This window comes from Camelina sativa, chromosome 20 (genome assembly GCF_030686135.1).
Source record: "Camelina sativa cultivar CO46 ecotype springtype chromosome 20, ASM3068613v1".
NCBI classification, from domain to species: Eukaryota; Viridiplantae; Streptophyta; class Magnoliopsida; order Brassicales; family Brassicaceae; genus Camelina; species Camelina sativa.
In genome coordinates, this window is record NC_141899.1 from 14,315,355 (window position 1) to 14,338,368 (window position 23,014).

At 33.9% G+C, this 23,014-nt stretch overlaps 2 protein-coding genes across 4 annotated transcripts; one reads left to right on the forward strand and one right to left on the reverse strand.

The window, feature by feature from the left end:
- The first annotated feature begins 1,730 nt into the window (after positions 1 to 1,730).
- On the forward strand, positions 1,731 to 7,688 carry LOC104770853 (protein DOWNY MILDEW RESISTANCE 6). Of its 2 annotated transcripts, none has more exons than XM_087505898.1 (4): positions 1,731 to 2,147; positions 2,320 to 2,567; positions 6,595 to 6,955; positions 7,282 to 7,688. In XM_087505898.1, the coding sequence occupies exons 1-3, from the start codon at positions 1,953 to 1,955 to the stop codon at positions 6,935 to 6,937; spliced, it is 786 nt and encodes a 261-aa protein (XP_087362024.1). In that variant the 5' UTR covers positions 1,731 to 1,952; the 3' UTR covers positions 6,938 to 6,955; positions 7,282 to 7,688. The 2 variants fall into 2 exon arrangements, with proteins under 2 accessions (XP_087362024.1, XP_087362023.1); XM_087505897.1 differs by having other exon boundaries at positions 6,595 to 6,919.
- Positions 7,689 to 8,343: 655 nt separating this feature from the next.
- Positions 8,344 to 11,591, reverse strand: LOC104770854 (beta-glucosidase 31). 2 transcript variants are annotated; one of them, XM_010495314.3, is made up of 13 exons: positions 11,355 to 11,591; positions 11,190 to 11,259; positions 11,046 to 11,101; positions 10,842 to 10,917; positions 10,644 to 10,721; positions 10,380 to 10,467; positions 10,033 to 10,288; positions 9,762 to 9,880; positions 9,421 to 9,638; positions 9,275 to 9,312; positions 9,047 to 9,149; positions 8,855 to 8,963; positions 8,344 to 8,746 (listed from the first exon to the last, which is right to left on the reverse strand). In XM_010495314.3, exons 1-13 carry the CDS (start codon positions 11,505 to 11,507, stop codon positions 8,506 to 8,508), a joined length of 1,605 nt encoding a protein of 534 aa, XP_010493616.1. In that variant the 5' UTR covers positions 11,508 to 11,591; the 3' UTR covers positions 8,344 to 8,505. The 2 variants fall into 2 exon arrangements, with proteins under 2 accessions (XP_010493616.1, XP_087362284.1); XM_087506158.1 differs by having other exon boundaries at positions 10,644 to 10,917; positions 11,355 to 11,572.
- Positions 11,592 to 23,014: the final 11,423 nt, after the last annotated feature.

Consider the following 23,014-nt stretch of genomic DNA (forward strand, 5'->3'; position numbering starts at 1 on the left):
CTGATGTAGATATAGAGATATAAACCAAATTAAATATGGTTGTGGAAAGATTCTAAAGCCACAAATAATCAAGTCTGTTGTCTAATTTTTAAAAAAACATTAAAGTTTAACATTTACCGAATTTTGATTTTGATAAAAATCTAAAAAAAAATCATTATTTTTTATTTGAATGTTTAATATCCCAAAGAAAATACACATACTGATTAAAAAATTAATTTAATATAAATAAATATTGTTATTTTTATATTCACGATCTCATAATAAAAATAAAATTAAATATAATCTTACCTCTCAATTACTCTCATCTTCTTAATTAATTATAAATATTCAGCATTACCTTTTAGTTTCATGTGAAAAAATTTGAAAAATGTTTTAGTTAATTATTTTTATTTTCAAAATAAAAGTTTACAAAAAATCTTAAAAAAGTAAGTTTTTCATCTCACTAATAATATTCATAGTTCTATCCCGAATTGTTCTCGCTGGACTGGCTATAATGGGGGTAGAACCTTGCCTTTAACAATACAGCCAATACTTGTCGTCTTCTTGATTTAACAATCTATATCTCTTATCATCTTCAGTAGAGTTGATGCTCCTGTTGACCTAGCAATTAATGTGTGTTTTCGAATACATGGAGTCCATAGGTTGCATAAAAAATGCATTGCATCAATTGGTTAGTATGTCTGTCGAGCTGAAAGGTTTTTTTTTTGTCAACCATTGGGCCACAACTGGCCGGTACATTAGCCAAATTCCAACATTTATAGAAAGCGGGACTTAATCTCTGGTGTGATGGTGCCTTCTACAAATGGACTTACCTCCTGCCACTGCACTAAGATCACTTTACAGCTGAAAGGTTCTTTTACTGAACTAAAGATAGATATTTTTTTTTTTCATGACATTTGTTGAAAGAAATTATAAATTTAGATTAATTTGAAGGTTAAAACTTTTTGAGGATCTAATAAAAACTCTAGAACCATATATTAAAAGATTAAGACTATTTAAAAAAATATTGATGGAAACAAAAGAAAATTTGTAAAAGAATAATAACAATAGGGCAATAGGTATATTTTCTGTTTTTTACTATTGACCACATCAGAGTCTACTAATTTGTACGTTTGTTTTGTCACGACCTAAATTTGTAATATGGTAAAATGAATGATAAATATAAAAATGTATATAACTATTTATTTTCAAAATTTATGGCTTAAAAAGGAAGATTAACTAAATCAAATTGGACAAAAATTAAGGCACACTAATACATAATAAAGCATTGCAACACACAATACATTTTTATTTTTAAGTGTCATAATTTAAATAACTAAAAAAACACGTCTAAACGAAATCTTCTAACACAAAAGCAATCTTAAACACTAAAAAAATAAAAAATTTACTGAAATTTAATCAAATGTATTTTGAATGATTAATCATTATTCAGTTTCTTATATAAAACACATGGTGTAAAACTGAAGATTTAGAACCCAAATAAAAATTTATAATAATATTCTTTAATATCAAATATGATACTGTTAATAAAACACTTAAAACATATGTTTGCCGTTTTGCCGTTTGGTTGGAGTGAGTTAAACACCACATTTAATGTTTTAGTGTTCAATCGGAGTTGCTCTTACAAGAGGAGTTGTACTAAAAAAAATAAAGAATTCAGGCATACAAATTTTCGATCACAAATCTTATGATTGAAAACAGTTGTCCTTTTCGAAAATTCCTCAAACACCACTCTCAATATTTATATTCGGTGGATTAATAATTAGTAAACTCGAGTAATATATACACATTTGCAAACAAATTTTTTAAAGTAGGACCGAGTATACTGCATTGTTTTTGTTTATATATTATATGATCGGTGAACAACTGCACATCGCATACACATACTCAAAGTCAAGTCTTCATTTATCTCTTATACCCTTTTTGCTTCTTCTTCAATTTTCTGACATCAGATGGCGGCAAAGCTGATATCCACCGGTCGTCACACTACTTTGCCGGAAAACTATGTCCGGCCACTCTCCGACCGTCCACGTCTCTCTGAAGTATCTCAACTGGAAGATTTCCCTCTCATCGATCTCTCTTCCTCAGATCGATCTCTTCTTATCCAACAACTCCACCAAGCTTGCGCCCGGTTTGGTTTCTTCCAGGTACACCTACTTATTAGTAGGATCGCTTATAAGCTTTTTGCATCAATTAAAGAATATTCAAAATATCAAGAAACAATTTTGTTTTCTTGTCATTTGGAACTTATATCCAAAAAGTTTATAGTTATTTTATTTTTTCACGGCTAATATTTTGGATGGATATATTTATACATAGGTTATAAATCACGGAATTAACAAAAAACTAATAGATGATATGGTGAGTGTTGCGCATGAGTTCTTTAGCATGTCTATGGAAGAAAAAATGAAGCTATATTCAGACGATCCAACGAGGACAACAAGATTATCGACGAGCTTCAATGTGAAGAAAGAAGAAGTTAACAATTGGAGAGACTATCTTAGACTCCATTGCTATCCTATCCACAAGTACGTCAATGAGTGGCCTTCAAACCCTTCTTCATTCAAGTAAGCACTTAAAACTTACTTCTATTTATATATATATATATATTTTTTTTTTTTGATAAATTCAAAGTTTACTTTGCATTCTCTTTCTCAAATATTTTTAGTAACTATTCTATTGATTTTATTATGGTATACTAATATTGTATGTCATGTTTTTTTTTAATGGTAACTTTTGATGTGTCAGAATTGCCGAAAATAGGCATATTATTAGCTATTTTTAGACTATCTTTATCTGAATAGATTTAGATTCTATCGTGACCACTATATATAGTTACATTTATACCATAAATTATTAGTGAACCAAATGCTTCGGAAGCGTCTAGGCTAGATATAAAATAAGAATATAAGGTGAGGTGTATACCTTCTAAACATTTTCTATGCGCAATGATTCATCAAAAAACAGAACAAAACAAAACTAGAGCTAGCACCCCTTCTCTTTAGATGTATCTGCAGCAGATAAAAACTCAATGTGATGCATTTTTTATATCGTCTACTACATTATAATTTATAAAACATAGAAACACGACTTTAGCACCAAAAACAATTTGTCCAACAAAAAAAAAGCACCGGAAACAATTAAAATTTTGAATGGAAAGACAAAAAATAGCATATCATTTTTTAATGTAGTTTTCCTATCACTAAGTTATCATTCTAAGAATTTGATTCGAAACACGTTACTGCTACAAATGATTAGACTATTTGTCGTGGCTTGTTTTTCCTTTTTTAATAACAAGAATGGCATATTCGTATGAAATATATTTAGTTCAAAATAGCAAATGTAATTATAAAATACACAGAAGTCGATTCAGATTTGATAAGAGGAAAATTCGCCTAATTCGAGTCAACCATTTTTTTTTTTTTTTTTTTTTTTTTTCTTGAAACCGACTCTTTAAATATATATTTTTTAATGGTAAAAAACTCGTGGTCCCATTTCTTGGTTCATGCTTTTCCGATTTGGTTCACCATGTGATCACATGGTTGCTAAGATTTATGAAATCTTTACATGCATATATATACACTATGCACATAAACTACATATGTACTTGTAGTTGTTGGTCGGCCTTATTATAATAATTGGGAATGAGATGTGTTCAAAAAAAATTTAAACCGTGTGTGGTGTGAATTACATTAACCGACTTGTTCGGTAGACCATAGGAGAGAACTGATTATGAACAGTAACGTGTGTGTGCTATGTACTAGTACATGTACTCGTGCTAGAGCACATATTCAAATTCATTTCATTTATATTGTAGTTTTTCTATAAAATATAATTTATGTGATTATTTTTAAAAGTTTTTTTGATAAAATATTATGATGGCTTGAAAAAGACACATATTTTGTAAGTTTTATATTGTTAATGATTCTTAATAATTACCCGTATTATAGCACCGGTTATACAAAAGTTTGTATATTTATATTTTAAAATAAAATTTTAATATGTTGTATTAGTTTATGTATGTGAAACAATTGATGTGAAGTTATTTCAACAATGTATATTTTACACCATGACTTGAATGTCATTATAAGACATAATTTTGTAAATTTGGTTTTTAAAAAGTGAGTTATTATATTATGAGTAATTTAATATATTGTTATACTTTTTGTTTTAATATATTTTGTTTCTTGAAATTCTTTCATATTATAGTGACATATTATTGATATTGCTATAACAAATCAATTTAGAGTGTTTATAGTTTCTAATTTTTATATTAAGTTTTAATATTTTTAAAATATTTCAAAATAAATTATTTAAAGTTTATTATATTATATTAAAATTATAAAATTCAACAAAAAATATGAAATTAAATTTAAATATTTAAATTTTGACCGGCTACTCAGTAAAATTTTTAATTCAATGAATATTATTTTTAAAGAATAATATTACTAAAGCTTGAATATTTTATAGATTGAACAATTTATATTTGTTTTTAAAATTCAACTTATGGTGTATCCGGAAATGAAACTATATTTTAATTATAATAATTAATATGATAATTTATTTGTTTCACAAAATAAACTCATATATAAAAATGAGAGGTGAAGTATAATGTAAATTAACAAATTAATATGTTAAGTTAGATACCAAAGGATTTTATTTGATGAATAATTTAATAAAAAATTAATATAGTAAGTTAGATGATATCAAATGATTTTTTAGAATATTCTCTTTAGAAAATAAATTAAGGTTGCAACTACTATTTAACTTGTAATCAATAAATCTATAATCTATTTGTAACCAAATTATTAAAATTATATATACTAAATAATGTTGTATACTTCTGTTTTATTATAAAGGGATTTATAGATAAGTTAAGAATATATATAGACACATTTACATTTGAAATATAAGATTCGATAATTAAAGATATGTTGGTGGAAATAGACAAGTAGAGATATTGAAGCACAACCACACGATCAAAAACATCCAAACTCTTTAAAACTGAGTCATTCCGATTTCCGACAAATCTCCATCTGAATTGGTACAAAAAGTTAAGAGTCAACACCGGCCAAGACCCGGCATCAAAAGTGCTTGATATTTTAATTCAAGGGTTAGTTAGCTAAATGACAATTAACATAAATTAGGATATCAATAATGATGTGACAACAATTTATTATAAATGATTTTTTTGTGTCTCTGACTAGTGACTACTACGAATATAGACATCTAATTAGTAATTACTTTATTTTTGTCGTTTATTGTTGCACACCACATAATTTTCTCATGTAAATATAGTATTATGTAACAATGTTGATATGTATATTTAAACCTATAAGTTATTTGCATAAGCTAAAAGTTCCAATTTGATAAACATCCATATAAAATAATGATATACATTATTGTGATAAACTTAAGTTTTCCATCATATTTTTAGAAGGTGAACATGGTTAAAAATCACGACGCGAAAAAAATATACGATAGACGTAAAATAAAATATAGATGAGTTGTGTGACTTACGGGGACGAGACGTCACTGTTAACCGCGTTGGCGTCAGCGTCGTGATATCATGCCAATCTGTTTTAATCGGTTCTATTGTCATTTTCATTGACTTGGTCTTTTTTAATATCTTTCGTATTTTTTTTGCCACAATTCCTCGGGTTTGTTCGAACTTAGAAGCTACAACGTGAGTTACGTGTTCCACTATTCATTTTAAAACTGGTAGTGTTAATAATACTGCAGATCTTTCCAGGTATATGAGGATTGAGGGCCCTTACTTAAATAATATAAAAGATACTACAAATATTAAAATTATTGAAATATCATATACATCGATAAGCTTTTAGAAAATAAAACGAATATAAAATGCTAATATCAATTTTTTAGAAATTATTGAATTTTTTCTTTTATTATTAATAGAATATGTAAATGAATATTAAGTATCAATAGCTTAACCGGTAAAGATTCTCAAATAAAACCTAGAGCTTATGTTAGAACCATATAAAATGTTCTCATCTTTGACATGAAAAGATTTACGGATCTAGATCCAAAATTTTTTAGTAATTCAGAAAAAAATAAATCTGTAAACGAATAATTACATTGTTAAATTGTTACCTCATATAATTCAAACTTTTTTTTCCTAACAAAATCAGCGAAAGTTTGTACTTTTTTTTAGAAAATTAATTAAAGTTATGTATTTAATTCACTATAATTAAGTAAAGTTCATGATATTTTTCACCACTTTTGATATATTGATTTTTTAAAATAGAAATGTAAACTAAAATAAACTTTGGAAAAAACAGAATTGTTAGTAAAAGTATAATTGACTAAATAAAAAAAGTATATGTAGCTTTAAGAACTTTAAAATAAAACTAAACCCCTTAACGTTCAAATCAATCACCCTGTTATGGCCTAATAAAGTTGTAGCTTTAAGAACTTTAAAATAAAACTAGACCCCTTAACGTTCAAATCAATCACCCTGTTAGAATGTCTTAGAAAACGGCGCACTAAACTAAAAGTCATTTGGTAGGTGTCTTTATGTATGACAAGTTAAAAACTTTGAGTAACTAATAATTGTGTATTGTGTTGTTGCAGGGAAATAGTGAGTAAATACAGTAGAGAAGTAAGAGAAGTGGGATTTAAAATAGAGGAATTGATATCAGAGAGCTTAGGTTTAGAAAAAGATTACATGAAGAAAGTGCTTGGTGAACAAGGTCAACACATGGCAGTTAACTATTATCCTCCATGTCCTGAGCCTGAGCTCACTTATGGTTTACCTGCTCACACTGACCCAAACGCACTCACCATCCTTCTCCAAGACACAACCGTTTGCGGTCTCCAGATCTTGATCGACGGTCAATGGTTCGCCGTTAACCCACATCCTGATGCTTTTGTCATCAACATTGGTGACCAATTACAAGTACTTGTTAAATTATAAAAGAGTCTAAACAAAAAAGTAGGTATCATCACTCATTACTAAAGGACTTGTGGTGATTTAACATTTATAGTTGGTTCTATCATATCAATCGTCTAGTTCCGACCTCATAAACATACAGTATATATTAAGGATTCGGTTTCAATTACAAAATAATGAAAAAAAAGAATTACTAATCATTTATGCAATAGTTTCTCCACTCATTTACCCCACTAAATTGAGATATTAAAAACAACATTTCAATATTAATGAACATTGATTTAAAGTGTTACTTTTTTTTTTTTTTCTCACAAGATTTCTCTAATGTTTGTCTAGTACTAAAATCTGAACTAAATGTGTGTTTTCAGGCATTGAGTAACGGAGTATACAAAAGTGTTTGGCATCGAGCTGTAACAAACACCGAAAACCCAAGACTCTCTGTCGCGTCGTTTCTTTGCCCAGCTGACTGTGCTGTCATGAGCCCGGCCAAACCTTTGTGGGAAGACGAGAACGACGAAGCGAAGCCAGTCTACAGAGACTTCACTTACGCAGAGTACTACAAGAAGTTTTGGAGTAGGAATCTGGACCAAGAACATTGCCTCGAGAACTTTCGGAACAACTAAGATACTATTATTATACATATATGTCTCTCGCCTTTGTGTTTGTCTAGTAGGCATATATATTATAAATCTATGTAGCAGCACTGATGTTCGATTGTACACTCCCACATATATTATGTTTAAGGTAATAAAAACAATAATTTATCGATTCCAAACTTCTAGTCTAGCTAGACTGGTAAAATATCTTCGTAATAACTTTAGAGAACGTTTTGTTCTTCGATGGCAATAATATATTCCAAAACATCTTGGTTAGAGATTAGACTACTTTAAGGCCCAACAAAATATCATGGTCCAAAATGAGCCTATCTATTTATATTGGCCGACATCCGCCTCTACCATGGCCCGTGGGTCAACTGTGAAGAATCTGTTGGAGACCAAGTCTTGTTAATAATGAAAACATTTTTTTTCTAGGTCAATCATAAAATCACCATAAATAATTGAATGGAATATGAAAAGAAAAATTATTTTGAAATTGCTGGATCATTCAGTAATAAGAAAAACACTCAATTATCATTCGTTCATTCATTAAGTTTCTCCTCTTTTTCTCCCGAGTTGAAAGACTTTCTTCTCAACTTGCCCTTGTCCCATATTAGATCATATTTATATATGTATAGAGTCCATGATAACGGCTACAAAACCTCTATGCAATCACGAGAGAAACAAAACTGACTCGCAGAAATAAAAATATATATTCGAGAAGATAACTCTCGGAAACGCAAGCATCGGGAAATATACCTTTAAGTCTCTCATACCACGCCAAAATGAATGACGATCTTTATTCATGGAAAGTACGAACCATATGTACACGAGTGATCTCAAAAGAACCTTTATGAATAAATTAGAAAACGTAAAAAAAAAAATATATAGTTTGTATATCTTAGTATTAACCTACTTATATCGCATAATTCTACCAATAACTAGACTAAAGAATCAGTTACTTTTCATCATTAAGTTTTCTTCCTCAGAATGAGATTAAATCATTTGTAATGCAGACCACCAATTCTTGACACTCTTAAACAGATCCATCGGCATTGGCTTTTCAGATCTTTGAAGAAAATGTTTGAACCATTTGGCTGAGTTTTTAGCATGTCGTTTTAGACCATCTGCATAGTCAACGTAGTAAAGACCGAACCTCACTGCATAACCATGTTCCCATTCGAAATTATCCAACAACGACCATGTAAAATAGCCTCTTACGTCACACCCATCCTCACTGCATGTTTGTATACATTAAGTTAGTTATATAATTCCAGAACTCTACTAATTAACTATATACAGATATACAAATCAGTTTTATTCATAGATAGTGAAATTTTCTTACGTGATCGCTTTCTGGAGTTCTTGGAGATGTTCTTGGTGGTACTTTATTCTCTTTGTATCTTCTAGTATCTCTTCACGTGTCACTGTTCCATTTTCGTAGTCATCGAAACCTATACATTTCATGTGGTTACTGATATTAAACACAGAGAAATAGATATGGAGACTATATTGATCATGTTTCTAACGTTCTTACCGTTTTCAGTTATATAAATAGTTGGATTGTTGTATGTATTTTTGATATGCTTAAGAATCTTTCGAAACCCTTCCGGATATGACCAGAGAATTTTGGACCCATCCTGAATTTAAGGAAAAAAGAAACGGAAAGAATGGTAAGAATTAAGTATTGTTAAACATACTAAAATTCATGATTATAAAGTTGGAAGAATAAGTTGTTGCGATATATATTAAAGTTCGTACGTACCGATTCTGATGAGATGTTGTCGCCACTACGATTTGTCACTAATAAGAATATGATAAATGTAATATCGTTAGTTGTTGTAACATTAGTATTTTCTTGGTAAGACAATTTGAAAGCCAAATAAATCTGTTTTATGAGACCGAACTAACTTTTGTATTGGAGGTGTTGGTCATTCATGAAGCGAGGCCGAGATATATCGACGTGAAGATCGTGAGCGACAAACCGGGCAGTGTAGTAATTTACTCCGATAAAATCAAATGAATTTTTAACCATCATAGATTGCTCCTTGGTGAAAGATGGCAGTCTATTTCCAGCGTTTGCCTTTATCGTCTTTGGATAGTCTCCGAAAACGAGAGGGCTGAGATGCCTAGACAAAAATGTAAGATAAACAAGATTAGAGAAGCACTCTTTTTTTTTTTTTTCCTTCCTCTGATAGATTATTAAACAATAGCACAGAATGAGGCAAGAGAAGAAATAGATGACAACTTACCAACCAAGATTGAAAGCAAGAGCTCTTTCAACTGCTTCTTTGTCAGCATCAGAAGCAATGTCATATGGCTCGAACCAATAAGGAGACAACACTATGCCTATCTTAGCATCTTTTGAAATCTGTTTCACAAATACATTCAATTAGAATGTCATTTTTTTTTGCATTAAATCCTTTTTCTTAGATTAAGTGATATGAATCCATCAACTCATTATTGAGTTAAAAATTCCTAAAATATGAAGACTACTATTATTTGAAAGTTATTATTGTGTACCTTGTCACATTTTCTGAATTCTTCAACGGCAGCAGCGTGAGCAAGAAGAAGGTGGTGAGATACTAAATAAGGCTCCGTGCCCGAATCACCAGCTACACACAAACTATTTACCCATTTGGAACATCGACCCATTGCCTTGTTGCCCGCATCATAACCCGAAACGCTGTACACATATGGCTCGTTGAACGTTGTCCACATACTAACCTTGTCCCCAAACTCTTGGAAACAAAATCTGGCATAGTTTCTAAAATCATCTCTGTATGAAACAACAACAAAAATGTCAAACAACATATTTTTAGATGTGTTCATGGTAAACACCATGGATGGATCTTGGATTATTAACTTACATGATTCGAGGACTTAAAAAGCTACCATACTCATCGTCAAGAGCTTGCGGTATATCCCAATGATAAATTGTTATAAAAGGTTTGATACCTGCATGTATGTTTAAGTATTTTAAATAAGAGTGAAAGAATAACATTCCAAACATGTACAAAACTTAACTATTCACTTTAAATTTAAATCGAGCAGTTGATCTGCAAACTAATATAATAATAATTTTTTTTTTTGAACAACCAACTAATATAATTAATTAAGCATATGATTCTGACCGTTTTTGATAAGCTCATCAATAAGATTCTTGTAGAATTGAACCCCTTCTTTATTGACCCCATCACTTAGTTTTCCACCTGAAATTGAAAAATTCGAAAAAGGTAAAATATTTGTTTTTCTAAATAGTAAAAGGATAGGAGATCTAAGAATATAAGTCCATTCTAAAAAAGTAGAAACAAATAGAAAAGGGTACTTACTTGGTAATATTCTTGACCAGGACAGGGAAAATCTGAAACTATCTATATTCATTCCCTTCATTAGTTGGACGTCTTCCTGCTCATTTACATGTAATATAAGTTTTTGCGTCAAGAGAAAAAATTACCTTAAAGCTTAATTATTCTGATATTATGCATGCATTTTTATATAACATATAAAAAGTAAAGATGGGCATATGCACGGACCTTATAACGATGATAAAAGTCAACGGCAACATCTCCATTGTCCATGCTTGTCCTTTCTGCAAAAAAATTTACTTCTATTTATATATGACCTCGTATATATATCTATATATAAAACTTTTTGAATGGGTGATATAGAATGTGAACCTGGAAATGCATGTGTGAAATTGTCCCATATGCTTTGAGTTCTCCCTCCTTCTTTTGCAGCACCTTCATACTGGATTCCATCCACGTACATAAACAAATTCAATACGAGTTCTAACTCATCTATAAGCAATACCATCGGTAGCTACAGTACATAAAATAACGAACCTGATAAGCAGAAGAAGCAACACCAAAATCAAAATGAGGAGGAAAGCTATAACGATTTAGTGGAGTCGTAGAAAATCTAAAAGATCTTCCCTCTACAGTATCCCATGATGCTACACATAGTGTGAATACTAGTGCAATAACCTTAATTTCCATTTGCTTGGACGTTAGTTAGTTCGTTATTATTATTTATTTTAGATTGTACTTGAATTTGAGACTGATGATATTTAGAGAGAGTTTGAGAAATATTGATGCATGCGTCTACTCTTATATAGAGAGAGGTCGCTAGGGCACACGCGTAAATCTTAAGAATAGATTTAGTTAATTATTAAATAATCAATATTTTGACTAAACCAGTTGCCTTTTAATGACTAAACGAAATTTGAGTGGAATTAATCAAAAAGTCTATTTCATCTTGTTTTGGCACTTTCTAAGAACAGACTAAGAACAAACTAATTAACATACCGTGTTAAGGTATTTTGGAATATTTTATTTAACGTATACACAGCATCAATAAGTGGAAAGTGTTAATTTTGAAGAAGACTTAGCAATGTGGGTCGCCCATATTAGTTAAGCGTCTATGAGACTTGTCAACAAAACAACATTCTTGTAGTTTATAACTAGCTAAGAAGCTTTTGACCAAAAAAAAAAAAAAACTAGCTAAGAAGCTAAAAAAAAGAGACAAAGTAGTAGAATGAGAATTAAATAATAACGAAAAAGAAATCAGAAATGAAAATGTTAATAAAATAGAAAAACTATAATAATATCTTATAAATGATACATTTGTTAAGAGATCAAACCAATGAATCATTTTTTTTTCCTTTTGAACAAAGAACCAATGAATCATAAACAAAGTTACGTACGTTTCAAAGTCACTGGTCAAAACATTTTAATATTAAAACAAACTTGAAAATATCAAGTGAGAGCACATCATTCTAATTAAATAATAAAACATGTAATGAAATAATATTTGTTATATATTTATCAATAACATAAGATATCATCTATTCTTTGTTACATAAATAAAATTACATGTTATATATGCGGGCAATTTAAAAAGAAAAAAATCGTCTCTATGCTTTATTAATAGACTAACTAGCATGTTATGGTTTTGTTTTTGGGTAAAGGTTTTGCAATTGCTAACATGTTATAGCATTTAGGAGAGTACCATATACTAAATGTTATAGTCTTTGGCTTAAAAATATGTTCCTGGGGTCAAAATCTTTTAACTATTAAAAATAATCATATTAATTACTAAATAACATTTAGGGGTTATTGGTTCTATAATTTTAATGAATTTGAAAATTCAAACAAAAATTATGTGTTATTCATTCATTGATTTTAACATATTTATCAAAATTATATATTATTAGTTCTATGATTTATAAATACTTGTTAAAATCTCATGTTATTTGTTTAGCGATTTGTTATTGGATTTCAAAATATACATTTTTTTAATAGATTTGAATGTATTTGAAAAAAATAGAAAAATGCAAATTATGGATAAAATATGTCATTTTAAAATCTATGTGTTTTAGTTTTTATAATTTTATAGTTCTATATGGATTTACAATTCATTTTCCAATAGTTTTGTTTTTTTAATAGAAGGACGTGCACTCCCTCAGAATCATATAACTATTTTTTTTGATTATTTGTGTTCGTTACAATAGAAAATCAAACCAAACTATATGCAACAAGTAAAATAATATGTTGTTTGTAGAATCGTGCAAATAAATCAATTTCTATGAAGAGACGGAAGGAATATTTTATTGCACAACAACTTTGATATAAAATAGAGGTAAAGGAAAAGGTAAAGATGATGTGTAAAGGAGGACGCCATTTCTAATACTTATTTACCCGTGACCATATTATGTATCACATGTTCATTGGGTCTATTGTAGTTTTTAATGATTAAATGAGAATTTTCTAAGTTCTTGTAAGTAAATGACGAATAGCTAAAAACAAAACAAACAAAAACTATAATGAAATTAAGGACGTGATTTGAATTGTAAATTATTATCATGAAGTTAATAATAAATTAAAATCAATGTGGCGTTGAGTTAGTGGTTGAAACCTTTTAAACAAAAAAACGTAGGTATTTTAACACAACAAGAGTTTGACTTCGAATGACTAGAAGAGTTAATCCAAATTAAAGTACCTTTCCGCCATATTGATGCCAATCGATAACGTTCCATGTAAATCGTTTCTTAGGCGCCTCCAGAAAAAAAAAATAATAATAGAAAAATCATATATGTTTTTGCAGTTGTTAGCAGCGGTCATGTTGCATATACAAAGTCGTCAAATATGATACAATAGGTAGTCAATACTATAAAGTAATCATATTTTGATTAGGATAACTGGATAAATGAGGGCACAAGTCTTCCACTTTCCAAGCAAGGTCGTCAAGTAGAATAGTCAATATATTATGATTGGCTGACGGCACATCTTAATTTTTTCATACTATTCGACTGACATTATTGCTTTAATTAATTGTTTAATTAATTGATCAACAGGTTAATTAAACCCAATGTGTACTCCACACGATCTAGTGGTATCGTTGTAACACTTCAGGATCGAATCCACATGGATCAAGCAATGCACTATGAAATTATATAGATCAAATATAGCTAAGGCAATGAGAAAGATTGTGTTTTAAATAACCGATTAAAAACAGGAAATAAATAGAAGTTTGTGAAATCAAGAGAAAGTATTGAGCGCAAGAAACCAGTTAAGAAACATAACCACAAAATTAGATGATAAATTGGGAAAGTATTAGATACCGTTCTTGAACTCAAATCTCGAATGTAAAACTAACCTATTGTCGCAGCATTAGTTATCTATCCAAGGAATTGATAAAACTCTAAACCGTCGTTTGAATCTAAACAATCCTAGCAAGCAATAAGTTCAAGTTTGATTCTGTTCACAAGGTGCCTTAACTTCAACTTTCATTGGCTAAGGATCACCTTGCTCACCTATGTTCTTTTCAAGCAATTCAACAACATTTTTGATGCCTAGATGAATTAAACCTACAATCATAAACTAGGTAGCTAATCTAGTTTAAGCATTAAGATCAACAGTAGATGAAGAACATGTACAATAGATCAATTCCAAAGCTAGCAACCTAAGTTCAGAGAATCATGAAACCCCTTTTGAAACCCGAAACCCAACAGTAAAACTACTCAGACATGGAAATCAAAGAACAACAAATCAAAGATGAAGAAATCATAATCGAATTGCAAAGAGAAATAAAAGGGTTCAGAATTCTTCTCCAAAGAGTTAGAAAGGATAAGAGATCTTCTCCCAAGCTTACAAGTACTCAAAAGCTGCGTAGAATAAAACTTGTCTTTCTAGAGGTCGAGCCTCGTGCTTAAATAGTAAAATAAAACCCTAAAAGTCGGTTTAAAACATGAAAGGAAAAGTTGCTTCAGGGACGGGACTGGTCGATCTCGAGCGAGGGTCAGTCGATCCGGAATGTTTTTCTGCTCTCACTCCATCTGCTTGCTAACCCGATCATTTTTCACCAAATTGGCTTCAGATGCTTGTTTTCATCCCCAAAACACTCAGTTTCCTTCCAAAGTAACTTAGAACCTGTACAAACTCTCAAAAGACCAAAAAGACTCTAAAAGCACACTTTGACTCAACAAAAGACTCAAAACAAACCCAAAAACTATGGTTAAAACCTATAAAATACAGACACATCAATTCTCCCGGACTTGAATCTTTGCTTGTCCTCAATCAAGAGCAGACAAAAACTCAAGAACAGAGAAGGTTTGAATGTGGAAACTCACAAATTCTTGGGAACCGCTGCCTTGCACTCTTCATCACATCAAATTAAGAACTACTTTTTGTACTCTGCCCATGATTAGGATCAACACTCCCTACTCTGAATTCCACGACCTTAGAGAACCTTCAGTCTCCCCATCATTGTCTCTCTACATCAGATTATTAAAAAGGTGCGGTCTTACCATGGGAGTATCGATCATTGAACTTTTTGACTCCTTCAACCTCTTATCGCCCAAGACCTCCTCATATGCTCCCTTTCCTCTTTCTTTTCTCACTTCCAAAGGATTGATTTCTCCCTAATTGTCTAGGGTATCATTTTTTTTTTATCAATCCTTTGCTCTTTTTCTTTTGGGACAAGTTTCCATGAATTTCGAAAGATGCACGGGTCTACGCACATCCCTTGGCTCACTTCTTTTATTACCTATATCCTCTTCTTCTTCTTTTTTTCTTCCTCTTTTTTTTTTTTATTGAGTATTGAAGGGAAGAGAGAGGGGAAGCATACTTTGTGAGGAGATGCATGTCTTGTAAAGCTTAAGGGAGGAGTCTTGTCCGATTTATACCAAGCCCCGAGGTAAGAAGTTAAATCCGGTTATGTGACAACCCGTCCCGCGGACCCCACTAGCCCACTGCTAGCTGCCCCAACGGACCATCCGTGGACCCTGCTAGCCTCCCGCTAGCTGTCCCAACGGACTCCAAGCTGGCCCTGCAGGGCATCGATCCTAACCCATCACTGTGGATTGGAACTATTCATCCAAATCCACCAGTAGGTTATTGGTGCGCCAGGCGGTCCTCGAATCCTGGTCCCCACCCTTTAACAACCTTCCCACAGGATAAGCTGTCACCAATTGATTTGCAGGTCAATTGGTGACAGCTTGTCTTGTGGGAAGGTTGTTAAAGGGTGAGGACCATGGTTCGAGGAACGCCTGGTGCACCAATAACCTACTGTGAATTTGGATGAATAGTTCCATTTGCCCAGTGAGGGGTTAGGATCGATGCTCTGCAGGGCTAGCTTGGGGTCCGTTGGGGCAGCTAGCGCTGGGCTAGTGGGGTCCGCGGGACGGGTTGTCACATAAAAATCTCAATTGGTGACAGCTTTTCCTGTGGGAAGGTTGTTAAAGGGTGGGGACCAGGGTTCGAGGAACGCCTGGCGCACCAATAACCTACTGGTGGATTTGAATGAATCGTTCCTGTCCACGGTGAGGGGTTAGGATCGATGCCCTGTAGGGCCAGCTTCAGGCCTATGGGGGCAAGCTAGCAGTGGGCTAGTGGGGTCAACGGGACGGGTTGTCATAGGTTAAGTCTTGTAAAAGCTAGAGGCAACTTCTGGTTCAACTTATTGCTCTCCTTGGCGAGTGTCTTTTGGGGCGTGTTGAGCCTGCTTATGTTCATTCCAAGCTTCATTCCAAATCAGAGGTACAAAAGTAATCATAAGAGTGTTAGATCAAAGCAGAAATTCCTAGAAAAGCTCATAATTTCCAAGTTTTTTTTTTCTTTTTTTTTTTATGAAGACTCGATAAAATGACTCAAATAAAAGAAAACCAAAAGAGAGACAACCAAAGAAAACACAGTTAGTAACTTGGGATAATCCCTCCCCCGAACTTACTTCACACCGTCCCGGTGTGAAAGCAAAACAAGAGAAAGGCGACCCGGATAAGCAAATAAAACAAAACAAAAGAAATAGTTCAAAAAGAAACCAGAAACAACCCGAGAAAAAGTTCAAAGGTGGCCATCATGTCGAAGCATCCAAATCGCTGGAAGGAGAGGCTGTTGCGGAATGAGTAGCGTGGAGATTCTCGGTAGCTGCGTCATCCTCACTGCCCGCGGGAGCTGGATCTGACGGTGGCGGGGCGAAACAAGAAGGTGCGAGGGTCTGAAGCCAAGAAGCCAGTCGCGTAAGTAGCAGGTTGTTCTTCCTCTGGGTGTCGTAGACCCATCTCTCAAACTTAGAGTGAGGCGCCTCCTTAGGTGCGTCAGCAACAAACTGGGACTCATCGAAAGGAAAGAACGGTGGAAGTGATCGAGATGGTTGTGAAGATGTAGAGGCAACTGCAGGAAATGTGCTGCTATAGGATCTGGTGGAAGCAGGTTCACGTTTCCCTTCCAAAAGAACTTCGTCGATATCGCAAAGGACGTCAGCAGGAGGATCAAAGTCGATGTTCTGTGTTTTGCGAAGTGAAGTGTAGAAAGGCCTAGGGATCATCATATAGTGAAGGTGACCAGCCTTGTCCTGAAAGCGGTAGCAGAAGTTGTGACGCACTAGAATCTCACTGGTAAACATATACTTGAGGTCAAGCAACTTCCGCTTTGTAGCCAAGGCTACCTAGCTCCTCGAGAAACATAATGTCCAGTGCCAATTAGCTTCCAAACGTCAGTCCTACTGTCGAGCTTCTCTATTTTGCAAAGCTTGTTTTTAGGGAAACCAAAGATGTCGCAGAGATTGAACATGGTGCTTTTTGAGCAGGAAGAAACTGATCGAACAATGCTCAGCCACCGCGTTAAAACCGCCTGGCAAATCCACTTGTATAGTGGCGAGAAACTCTCGTGCTAGCTGCTCATGCAAGTCCCAAGCCTTTTCAGCAAACGTACCAAACCCCATGTTTCTTACCAACTCATCAAAATCTGCTAACATACCCATCTTCTCAAAAAGCTCTCGATCAACAAAACGAGTTGGCTCCATCTTGCATTGAGCGAGTAGCTTCAACCACTTAGCATCCTCATCATTCCAAACCCTTGTTGGTGGCTCCTCGGAAGGAGTGACAGTCTCCTTACCACTGCGGCGTCGTTTAGGCATTCTCTGCAAGAGAGGAAAAATTCAACATGTGAGAAAAAAAAATGTAATCGAAAATTCCCCAACTAATCAACATGTATTAAAAGCCTTTGCTAAATTCAAGCCACAACAGCCTAAATCTAGTTCCAAGGTTCACTTAGGACAGTTAATCCCACTAATTCGCTCATCAATTGGAAAGAAGAAGAGAGAATCGCGAAGATTGCAAGTTTAAACCTGGAAATCGCCAAAAATCAAACATAAATCGGGAGAGGAAAAAACTTACCTTGTTCGAATGATCGATACAGCAAATGGGTTGGACAAAGGATGAAAATCCGAATGGTAGAAACCCAGAATTTAATCAAACAAGGGAGAAATCGTGAGGAGAAACAGATCGGAGTCGGGGACGGCGAGGAAGAAAGAAGGAAGAGGTAAAAATCTATTAGGTTTATGACTGGGAAATTGGACACGAAACCGGCCTTAACCCGGTTCAATTTAAGTCCAAAAACCGGAATATTGATTCCCTTCCTTCCTTTCTCCTTGCCCTCTTTTGTTTTTTTTGCTTTTCGATTTACTTACCTGGAATGGGGATCGGCCAATCTAAAATTGGACTGACTGATCCTGAATGCGGCGGAACATTCCTTGAAAGGGATTCGTATCTTCTGCGTTTCGAACCTGTTCCTGAAAATAAAGCTCACTACTAAATGTGATTCTCGAGTGTTTTGTAAAATAAACAAAAATAACAAATTTCCTAAAGAAAAATCAAACCAAAGAGAAGGGTAAGCAAATGCAAACCCTCTGAGTTGCCTCCCAGTAGCGCTTGTTTAGAGTCTCGAGCCTGACTGTTCTTGCTGCCTAAGCAGCTTGGGGTTCCTCCAGAGGGAGGGAGGTCTCTATCGAATCATAATCCGCTAGATACGGCTTTAGGCGTTGACTATTAACAGTAAATTATTTTCCCTCTTGGTCCCAAAGTACAACAGCACCATATGGCATGATTTCCTTGATTCGAAAAGTTCCAGAACAACGAGAACGCAATTTCCCAGGTAAAATTTTCAGTCTTGAATTGAAGAGAAGAACCAAATCATTTGCAGCAAAGTCCCTAGGAATAATTTTCTTGTCGTGTAAGGTCTTGGTCCGCTCCTTGTATATTTTGGCATTCTCATAAGCATCCATGCAAATTTCATCAAGCTCATTCAGCTGAATAAGGCGTCTCTCTGCTGCTGTCTTGACGTTGAAGTTCATCTGCTTAGTCGCCCATAAGGAATTATATTCGAACTCGACAGGTAAGTGGCATGACTTCCCATAAACCAGCCTGAAAGGGGTAGTTACGATAGGCGTTTTATAAGCAATCCGATACACCCATAATGCATCATCAAGCTTCACGGACCAGTCCTTCCTGGTTGAGTTGACCGTCTTCTCTAGGATGCTTTTGATTTTCCGATTTGAAATCTCGACCTGCCCACTGGTCTACGGATGGTAAGGGGTGGCAACCTTGTGTGTCACGCCATGTTTTCTCAAAAGGTTTGCAAAGAGCTTGTTGATAAAGTGAGTCCCCCATCGCTTATAACCACTTTAGGACCACCAAACGGTGGGAAGATTATGTGCTTGAACATCTTGAGGCCCACTTTCGAATCATTGGTGGGACTTGCTACAGCCTCAACCCATTTGGAAACGTAATCTACTGCCACAAGTATGTAGAGGTTTCCATAAGAAGGTGGGAAAGGCCCCATGAAGTCGATTCCCCAACAGTCAAACACCTCAATTTCCAAAATAAAGTTTTGTGGCATCTCGTTCCGCTTACTTATGTTTGCACGTCGCTGGCAGGAATCACATCGAGAGACAAAATCATGTGCATTACGGAATAAAGTGGGCCACCAGAGGCCGGCTTGGAGCACTTTTGTCGCGGTTTTGAATGTAGCGAAGTGTCCTGCATAGTTAGGCTTATTAGGCTTCAGAATTGGACCAATCTTGGTTTGAAAGCTTCAGAATTGGACCAATCTTGTTGCTCCTTGTGTTAGGCTTATTAGGCATACACCTGAAACACACAAGAGAGAAGAAAACAAAAGCGTGTTAGTTTGAAAATAAAAAGAAAAAATTTAGACAAAATCAAAAACTCAAATCTAATGGTAGATCAAAGAGTCCCCGACAAAGGCGCCAAAGTTTGATATGCTCAAATTAACCCTAGAGCTACTCTCTCAAATTAAGAGGTCAATGTAGTACTTAGGGGTTGAATTCCACAAGGACTCAAGTCTACACAATAAATTATAGAGTTTTTCAATTATGCTAAACATATTAAATTGAATTAAAATAAAAGCAATGCAAAATATTAAATAAAACTTGTTGTAAATTCAGAAGATTAAAAAGCTAGGCCTAGGGAATTTCTCAGGAAATTATGAAATATTAAATCAATCAATAAATTAGGATTCAAGCAATTAAGAACAGATCTAGAACTCTAAACACTTTTGTAAATTAAATCAGTTCTCACTGCAAGTAATATCTAAATTTAAAACCAAAAAATCCAAATCTCTTTGTAAAATTCTAGGTTAAAAATCAGCAATAAAATCAGGTTTAGATTGTTCACAAAATTATTAAATCAAATCTCTTTGCAAGAAATAATTTTGCTCATCAAAAGGTTTTATCAGGAAAACAATTATATTCTCATATCAATTTATTTTCCTAAAGTATTAATTCTAGATGGCCAATCAAGGATTAATATGAAGAACAACCTAAGATGAAGATCTAGATAGATAATGAATCCTAAATAATCAGATCTAATAATTCATAAAATCCCTGTGAAAAACCCTAAACCTAACAAGCAAACTACTCAGACATAATCAATGAAGAAAAAGACATCTTTCTGAATAATAAGCAATTGAGATTATAAAGAGTAAGAAGGACTTCAAGAATTCTTCTCTACAAAGCAGATCTGATCTCTCTCTCTCCAAAGCTCTCCAAATCTCACAGGATTGCAGGAAAAATAAAACTTGGTAGAATAAAAACTTCAGGGTTTGCAAAAACCTAAAAACTATATATATATGTACTAAAACACGTCAAGGACTTATGTTGCAATTTTGGAAGAGATGAGTGTCGATCGATGCCTCCTATCTTGGTGTCGGTCGATGCTCCTGCTTTGATCTGAGACCAAATTGATTCTTCAAGATTTATGCTCCAAAACATCCAAATTGCTCCATTTTGCTCCTTTCATGCTAAAAACCTGTAAAGACTCAAAAATAATTTAGAAACAAATGAAAAGACACTAAAAGACTCCTTATATCATGGTTAAAAACTATAAAAACCATGATATATCAACTCCCCTAGACTTAGCCTTTGCTTGCCCTCAAGCATAACATAAGCTTAGACCTGTGAAAGAGGTTTGAAAACAGGGAACTCACTCAATTGCAGATTATTCTTATTCACACTCTTCATTTACCTGACTCAAGAACTTACTTCTTATACTCAACCATGATTAGCATCAACATTCCTTACTCAAATCCCGCAATCCTCTGGAATCTCTGAAATCTCCATTGTCATCTCATTATATAAATTAAAGCAAGTACATGTGAGTTCTTACCTTGGGTGTATCGAACAGTGGCATATGGACTCTCTTCAGGCCAAGACTTTCTTCTTACATCTCCTTTCCTCTCCCTTTTCTCACTTCCATTATTTTTTTTCTTCTTTTTTTTTTTTTTTCTAAATCAAAGGTGTAAGCGAATACCGGGGTCATCGGTAATTTACCTACCCCTCGCTTCCAAGCTTTGTGTGATCATTTGACTCAAGAGTAGAATAATGAGGTCAATGGTAATTTACCTACCTCTCTAAACTGATCAAAATCATCTCATCTTTTATTCTCTTTTTTTTTAAAGCACTAAAGGGAAGAGAAAGGGGAGACATACTTTGAAAAATTGCACTGTCTTGTATGGCCTGAAGAAGAAGTCTAGTCCACTGATTTCCAACCCCAAAGTAAGAGATTAAGTCCAGTTAAAATCCTGATAAAAGTTGACACAACGTTAGATCAATCAAATATCCATTGAATAAGGGCTTTCAGGATTGTTGATAAGGCTCATAATCTTTCTAAGCTTCAGTTCTAAGATCAAGCATAAACAAATAATCATTAGAGTGTTAGCCAAATAAGAGTAATCATTAATCAAGATCATAATTCCCAAGGATAAAAAGAAAAATTTTGAAAAATTTGACTCAAACTTTATGGTTTTGACTGACACAACTGAAACTCAAAAACAGAAATCATAGTTAGTAACTAACCTCCCCCAGACTTAAACAACACTGTCCCCAGTGTTATCAAGCAAGAGGAAAGCGAAAATAAAATAAATAAAAATCAAAATCAAAAGAAAAAGAAAAACCTACCAGTGGGTTGCCTCCCACTAAGCGCTTGTTTTCAGTCATTAGCTTGACTGTGTTGGAGCTCAGGCATCCGGAGGAGCAGAACATGGCATTGAAGTCCTCTTCATCCAAGGTGGTGTATAAGCTTTAGGTGCATGAGGCTTGCCAAGGATGTTAGGAACAGGACCAGGGCGGGACTTAGGTATGGAAGGGTATCTTTTCTGTCCTGCAAAATCATCAACAGAAGAAACAAGCGCTCTACGATAATCTCGTGGCTTGGTTAACTGCAAAACAGTTTTTATCTCTTTGAAATTCTTGTTGATGATAGAAGGAAGTTTAGGAGAAGAAGATGCATACCTTGGCCTTACCTGAGGGCTCTGGAGTGTGGATTGATGACTCTTCTGTTTGGGAACAGGTTTCTGACTTGGAGTATCAGTTTTGGACAAGCTTTGTCGCGGTCGTGGAGGAGTGTCGATCGATACCCTCTTGGTGGCATCGATCGACACTGAGCCTGATGCTCGTGTTGCAGAAACTTTTTCAACAAAAAAAGTCTGTCCATCAATAGTAGGAGCCCTCCTCAGCTTATCCATCTCGAAATTCAAACTCAAACCATCCACATTCAGTGCTATGTGTCCCTTCTTCACATCAATGATGGCACCAGCTGTAGCCAAGAAAGATCTTCCTAAGATGAGAAGATCTTTAGGCTCTTGATCATACTTCAGCACCACAAAGCCAGTGGGAATCATGAAGTTTCCAACCTTAACTGGAATATCCTCTA

Excerpts from the sequence above, each read along its gene's own strand:
- LOC104770853 (XM_087505897.1), top strand. The coding sequence starts at position 1,953 with ATGGCGGCAAAGCTGATATCCACCGGTCGTCACACTACTTTGCCGGAA. Across the intron at positions 2,148-2,319 it reads CCCGGTTTGGTTTCTTCCAG|GTTATAAATCACGGAATTAA; the intron begins GTACACCTACTT and ends ATTTATACATAG. Across the intron at positions 6,920-7,281 it reads ACATTGGTGACCAATTACAA|GCATTGAGTAACGGAGTATA; the intron begins GTACTTGTTAAA and ends GTGTGTTTTCAG.
- LOC104770854 (XM_087506158.1), bottom strand. The coding sequence starts at position 11,507 with ATGGAAATTAAGGTTATTGCACTAGTATTCACACTATGTGTAGCATCA. Across the intron at positions 11,260-11,354 it reads TTGCTTCTTCTGCTTATCAG|TATGAAGGTGCTGCAAAAGA; the intron begins GTTCGTTATTTT and ends GATGGAATCCAG. Across the intron at positions 8,964-9,046 it reads TATTTATATAACTGAAAACG|GTTTCGATGACTACGAAAAT; the intron begins GTAAGAACGTTA and ends TGAAATGTATAG.